Below are 6,927 nucleotides of genomic sequence, written 5' to 3'. Positions count from 1 at the left end.
ATCGAGTTGATAGCTCTTGGACCCCGCCTTTCCAGCAGTTGGTTATCTAATGCACTGACTCACGGCTTATTTATTTCTATCATACCTTCTACATTGGACTTCTCATAGGACTCTGGATAAGACTCAAGGCGGCTCTCGTATCCTGCTATCCTCCCCCCCCTCTCGCTATCCCATGGATAAAAGGGAGGCGGTGAACGAGGAACAAAGAATATGGCTAGAGTTAAAAAAAAAAAAGGTTGTCAGTCGGTCATATCAGAGTGGCTTCAGGGTGCCTATTGAACTGGACGGATATGCTGGCAGTGGGTCCGGCTGCCGGCTGTAAGGTCCATCCGGCCGGCAGAAAGCTACACACATTCGGCCTTACTGCATAACCCACCTCTATCGGACTCTATATCCCCCCCCCTCCTCCTCGTCTCCCCGAACACCGTTTTTTGTTATGTTGTGGAGGGGAAAAAAATACGTTTTCTGTTTCGTGGGAAATATATTTCTCATTCCTGTACAATGGAATTTGTGGAAATATCTGAAATGTGAGAGATATATTCGCATTTCTTTCTTATATACGTTGTTCATCATTTTTTTTACTTTTTTTTCCTGTCCTCTGTGTCATTCTGTCTCTTGGCCAGCAATCTGTCTGCCTTCAACCTTGCTCTCACACACGACAGCACATATATGACTTATTGCTTATAGTCACTATTTCGCTTATAAATAAGTATATATGTGACATATTCCAAGCCATGTTGGTGCCTTTGTCTCCCTCTCTGAAAGACTCACACACAAGGCATTGCATTAGACAACCGACGACTGGAAAAGTGGAGTCGAAGAGCTAGAGCTCGATCCTGCAGGCACAAATAGGTGAGTACACACACACACACACACACACCTCTGGGGGGGGGGAGGTGTCTGATAGCTGAGTGGACAGCGCGCAGGACTGGTAATTCTGTGGCCCGGGTTCGATTCCCGGACCAGGCAGAAACAAATGGGCAAAGCTTCTTTCACTGACCCCCAGGACTCATGAAGTATTTGTCCCCATCCATTTACGAAGCATGTACATCTTCCCCCTCTATCATGGCGACCTTGTTTACATCTAATAAACAGTTAACTGTGAGCTCTACGAGGTTGTTTAAATCAACAATTGAAATTGAAATTGAAATAAGTTTATTGAGGATTTAAATCAATAACAACCTTGGATTATGAAGTTTCGAAGCTCGGAAACTATTTAATAAATTAAAACAAGGCCGTCCTTATTGCTGAAAGATGTACAGGTTTCGTAAGTATATAAGTAAATGTATGATGAGCACTCCAAAGGACTCCCAAGACCATCAAGCACTTACATGCACACTTACATACCAGTTAAACACTTAAAAGCCGCCCCCCCCCCAGAACAGTGTAATATTGTATTTCCACTTTTTATAAATCACGTAAATTAAACTTACATTTAATTTAAATAAAACACCAGACTCTTCTGTAGATTTTTAAACAATTTAATAGTAATAATATTGTAAAATTAGTCATTTTAATAACAAAAAAAAGCCTATTGCTCAATAATAAAGAATTTACTGCTTGTCATCTAGTGTGATTAAATAAGTAATAAAAGGTACAGGCAATAGTGACTAGGTTTTATTACAAGAAGGATTAATACAGATGAATGGGTGATAAAAGTTACTATAGTTTATGAGAGCAAGATTATCAAATCTAGTATGCAGGAACATTTGAATAAAACACAAACTTAATATATATTCAGATACTTAAGATCAGTATTTAGATACTTAAGATCAGTATTCAGATACTTAAGATCAGTATTTAGATACTTAAGATCAATATTCAGATACTTAAGATCAGTATTTAGATACTTAAGATCAGTATTTAGATACTTAAGATCAGTATTCAGATACTTAAGATCAGTATTTAGATACTTAAGATCAGCATTCAGATACTTAAGATCAGTATTCAGATACTTAAGATCAGCATTCAGATACTTAAGATCAGTATTCAGATACTTAAGATCAGTATTTAGATACTTAAGATCAGTATTCAGATACTTAAGATCAGTATTTAGATACTTAAGATCAGCATTCAGATACTTAAGATCAGCATTCAGATAATTAAGATCAGTATTCAGATACTTAAGATCAGTATTTAGATACTTAAGATCAGCATTCAGATACTTAAGATCAGCATTCAGATAATTAAGATCAGTATTCAGATACTTAAGATCAGTATTTAGATACTTAAGATCAGCATTCAGATACTTAAGATCAGCATTCAGATAATTAAGATCAGTATTCAGATACTTAAGATCAGTATTTAGATACTTAAGATCAGCATTCAGATACTTAAGATCAGCATTCAGATACTTAAGATCAGCATTCAGATAATTAAGATCAGTATTCAGATACTCAGAACGGGGCAACATTGCCTCGTTCATTCAAACATTATTAATTTGTATCAAGTAACAGCCACTGGTCTCATAAATGTTTGACCAGACTCTTCTGTAGATTTTTAAACAATTTAATAGTAATAATATTGTAAAATTAGTCATTTTAATAATAAAATTATATGTTATACTTCACACCTTTACTCAGTCTATTAGCCAGAATATGTCTACTAGGCTTACCCTTACAGGCAAAACAATTTCACATTAATATAGTATTACAATAAGATATGAAAATAAGGACTTTATGCATTTGAATATAAAGCAATATATACAAATTAAGTAAAAAAATCATACTGGTAAATTAGAATATGTTTGACTACTCTCATGAAAACACTGAATTACCCACCCAACTGGATCATCTTAAAATAAGTGATGAGCAATGGTAAACAACTTAAAGTGAACTTAACTTAAACACTTAAACTTAACTTTTATTCAAGTTTAAACTTAACTCAAGCTATTTCTAGTAAAGTTATGCTGAGGCTTAAAGCCTAATCATAAGACTTACCACCACTAACAACCTCCAAAATTACCACCATCACCACAAACAACGACTCTATAATTACCAACAACTATTACCACCACCACTACTGGCAATACCCCCCCCCCCCCACCCACCTACACTGTTGCCACATCACTACTCCAATCATCTGTAACCACCACCACAACTACCACAACCACCACCAAAACAACTGGAAAAGATGTACTGGTGGGGAGGCGGTGAGTTGTGAGCGGGTGAGATATAGAGCACATCATGAATATGGTGTCCGGGGCCGTATTTGCATGACAAGGCCAACATTTTCAGTCGTGGTGGGAGAGTGCAGGGTACTGGCTCATGATGTGTGTGTGTGTGTGTGTGTGTGTGTGTGTGTGTGTGTGTGTGTGTGTGTGTGTGTGTGTGTGTGTGTGTGTGTGTGTGTGTGTGTGTGTGTTTGTGTGTGTGTGTGTGTGAGTGACGGAGACTGTTAGGCTACGAACCCACGCTGATATATGAACTAAAAACTGAATATTTTGACCAGCTTCTCGGAACTGCAGCAATAGCCGCAAGCAAAATGCGAGAATCAGAGTTCATTCTAACGAGAATTTATCATCCGAAATTCGGGTAAACTAAGAAAAATCGTCCCCATCAGTGTATCTTGTGACTCGTCTCAGACCATCAATCAACTCTCTGAAAATTGGAAATATTCTTTTGTGTGTGAACCTTCCAAGTTTTGGAACTGGTGGTGCGTTACTATTGGGTTCCAGAGGCATTGTAATATTTGTAAACAAAATAAATTTGTATTGTTTATTTTGCGTGGGAATGCGGGAACACCCACCGCATAGGTTCGAATCCTCAGCACGGCTCCAACGGATTTTCTCATTGATGCAGTAACATTACTGTGATTAATAATAATAGTAATAATAGTCCTTAATAAAGGAGACAAAAGTGGCAACTGCCGAGTCTTTCCTTAATGATCTACGTCAATTAAGTCCGGATGAACCAACCGAGACGAAATAGTTCAGATGGCGAGCGTGAGACAGCCTAGCAGTGTGGTAGATGATGGCTTCTCTGTAACTCCCTAAGGGCACAGGGAGTATGTGCCTCTGTATGTATGCCTACCTGTAGAGGTCACCCCTCTGTCCTGTAGCGCTCTATGGGCACTGACCTCTGCATCAAGGCCTATAACTGGCCACCATAACTACCCGTCAGTCGGCAATGGACGAAGGCTGGAGAATCCTCTCGCTCGCGTAAGCGATTGATCTCAGTGGCAGGTACAGGAGTGTGTGTGTGTGTGTTTTGTTCATATGGACTCAGTGATGAGTTTGTTCAGAACTAATGCATGTTTGTTCACTTATGAGGCACTATGGTTGGTACAAGTGAGTCCGCACCTAGTTGTGCTTGCCGGGGGGGGGGGGGTGAGCTCTGGCTCTTTGGTCCCGCCTCTCAACTGTTAATCAACTTCGTGTGGGCTCCGAGATGAGTTTGTTTAGAAGTAATGCAAGTTTGTTCACTTATGAGGCACTATAGGTGGCCCAAGTGAGTCCTCACCTAGTTGTGCCTGCCGGGTGGTCGAGCATCTGCTCTTAAGCCCCGCCATTCGCCCTTCAGTACTTCCATGCAATGATTCTTTTCACGCGCTTATCCTATTGTATTTACATTGAAAACAACGTATCGATTTGGCAGGAAAAACACACTTTTCCTTCTTAAGTTCTTAAGTGACCTCACGTCCTTATATAATAGACGTGAGGTCACTAAGCTGTTTCAAGCGCAGGATAGACATATATGAGTGAGATCGTGTGTGTGTGCATAGATAGTAGCTACTTCGCGTGGGTTAATGGGACTTCTGCAGGGCCTTTGGAACTTCTGCAATTCTTGGGCTCCTAATGTAATATAAAGGGTTGTAATGCCCCAGCAACTCAGTATAGACTTGGGTCATCCCCTTACACTGGTTAGGTTAGGTTAGGTTAGTATGTTAGATTTTTTATGGAGTGTTAAATCAAGAGAGAGTGAGAGAAAGAGAGGGACTGGTGTGTGCTAACCTATAAGTGACTAGAAGGGCTACTTAGATCTAACTCTGAATGCTCCGATTCCATGTTGTTTATACCTGACGGTCTGTGTGTACTCACCTAATTGTACTCACCTAATTGTGCTTGCGGGGGTTGAGCTTTGGCTCTTTGGTCCCGCCTCTCAACTGTCAATCAACTGGTGTACAGATTCCTGAGCCTACTGGGCTCTATCATACCTACATTTGAAACTGTGTATGGAGTCAGCCTCCACCACATCACTTCCTAGTGCATTCCATTTATTAACTACTCTGACACTGAAAAAATTCTTTCTAACGTCTCTGTGGCTCATCTGGGTACTAAGTTTCCACCTGTGTCCCCTTGTTCGTGTCCCACCCGTGCTGAAGAGTTTGTCGTTGTCCACCCTGTCAATTCCCCTGAGAATTTTGTAGGTGGTTATCATGTCTCCCCTTACTCTTCTGTTTTCCAGGGATGTGAGGTTCAGCTCCTTTAGCCTTTCCTCGTAGCTCAATCCTCTCAGTTCCGGGACGAGCCTGGTGGAATACCGCTGAATCTTCTCTAACTTTGTCTTGTGTTTAACTAGGTATGTGTGTGTGTGTGTGTGTGTGTGTGTGTGTGTGTGTGTGTGTGTGTGTGTGTAATTACCTAAGTGTAGTTACCTAAGTGTAGTTACAGGATGAGAGCTACGCTCGTGGTGTCCCGTCTTCCCAGCACTCTTTGTCATATAATGCTTTGAACCTACTGACGGTCTTGGCCTCCACCACCTTCTCACCTAACTTGTTCCAACCGTCAACCACTCTGTTTGCGAAAGTGAATTTTCTTATATTTCTTCGGCATCTGTGTTTAGCTAGTTTATATCTATGACCTCTTGTTCTTAAAGTTTCAGGTCTCAGGAAATCTTCCCTATCGATTTTATCAATTCCTTTTACTATTTTGTATGTAGTGATCATATCACCTCTTTTTCTTCTGTCTTCTAGTTTTGGCATATTTAATGCCTCTAACCTCTCTTCGTAGCTCTTGCCCTTCAGTTCTGGGAGCCACTTAGTAGCATGTCTTTGCACCTTTTCCAGTTTGTTGATGTGCTTCTTAAGATATGGGGGCACCACACAACCGCTGCATATTCTAGCTTTGGCCTAACAAAAGTCGTGAACAATTTCTTTAGTATATCGCCATCCATGTATTTAAAAGCAATTCTGAAGTTAGAAAGCGTGGCATAGGCTCCTCGCACAATATTCTTTATGTGGTCCTCAGGTGATAGTTTTCTATCTAGAACCACCCCTAGATCTCTTTCTTTATCAGAATTCTTTAAAGATTTCTCACATAATATATAGGTTGTGTGAGGTCTATGTTCTCCTATTCCGCATTCCATAGCATGGCATTTATTAACATTAAATTCCATTTGCCAAGTGGTGCTCCATATACTTATTTTGTCCAGGTCATCTTGAAGGGCATGACAATCATCTAAGTTTCTTATCCTTCCTATTATCTTAGCATTATCAGCAAACATGTTCATATAATTCTGTATACCAACTGGTAGATCATTTATGTAGACAATAAACATCACTGGTGCAAGAACTGAACCCTGTGGTACTCCACTTGTGACATCTCTCCAGACCGATACATTGCCTCTGATCACGGCCCTCATTTTTCTATCAGTCAGAAATTTTTTCATCCATGTTAGAAGCTTTCCTGTCACCCCTCCAATATTTTCTTGTTTCCAGAACAACCTCTTATGTGGAACTCTGTCGAAAGCCTTTCTTAGGTCCAGATAGATGTAGTCAACCCAACCATCTCTTTCCTGTAAATTCTCTGGTGTGTGTGTGTGTGTGTGTGTGTGTGTGTGTGTGTGTGTGTGTGTGTGTGTGTGTGTGTGTGTGTGTGTGTGTGTGTGTGTGTGTGTGTGTGTGTGTGTGTTTGCACTCGCTCACGTGCGTGCAATAAATTATTCAAAACAAGAAATACTTAAAACATTTTACCACCATTAAATGATT

General features: G+C 40.2%; 1 protein-coding gene across 1 annotated transcript; it reads right to left on the bottom strand.

The window, feature by feature from the left end:
• Positions 1 to 1,726: 1,726 nt before the first annotated feature.
• On the bottom strand, positions 1,727 to 2,413 carry LOC138373678 (C-type lectin domain family 4 member F-like). Its single transcript, XM_069340029.1, has one exon. The coding sequence runs from the start codon at positions 2,411 to 2,413 to the stop codon at positions 1,727 to 1,729; it is 687 nt and encodes a 228-aa protein (XP_069196130.1).
• Positions 2,414 to 6,927: the final 4,514 nt, after the last annotated feature.

The sequence above is a fragment of the Procambarus clarkii genome, chromosome 43 (genome assembly GCF_040958095.1).
Source record: "Procambarus clarkii isolate CNS0578487 chromosome 43, FALCON_Pclarkii_2.0, whole genome shotgun sequence".
Lineage (NCBI taxonomy): Eukaryota > Metazoa > Arthropoda > Malacostraca > Decapoda > Cambaridae > Procambarus > Procambarus clarkii.
The sequence above is the reverse complement of the archived record's forward strand: the minus strand, read 5'-3'. Positions and strand labels throughout refer to the sequence as shown.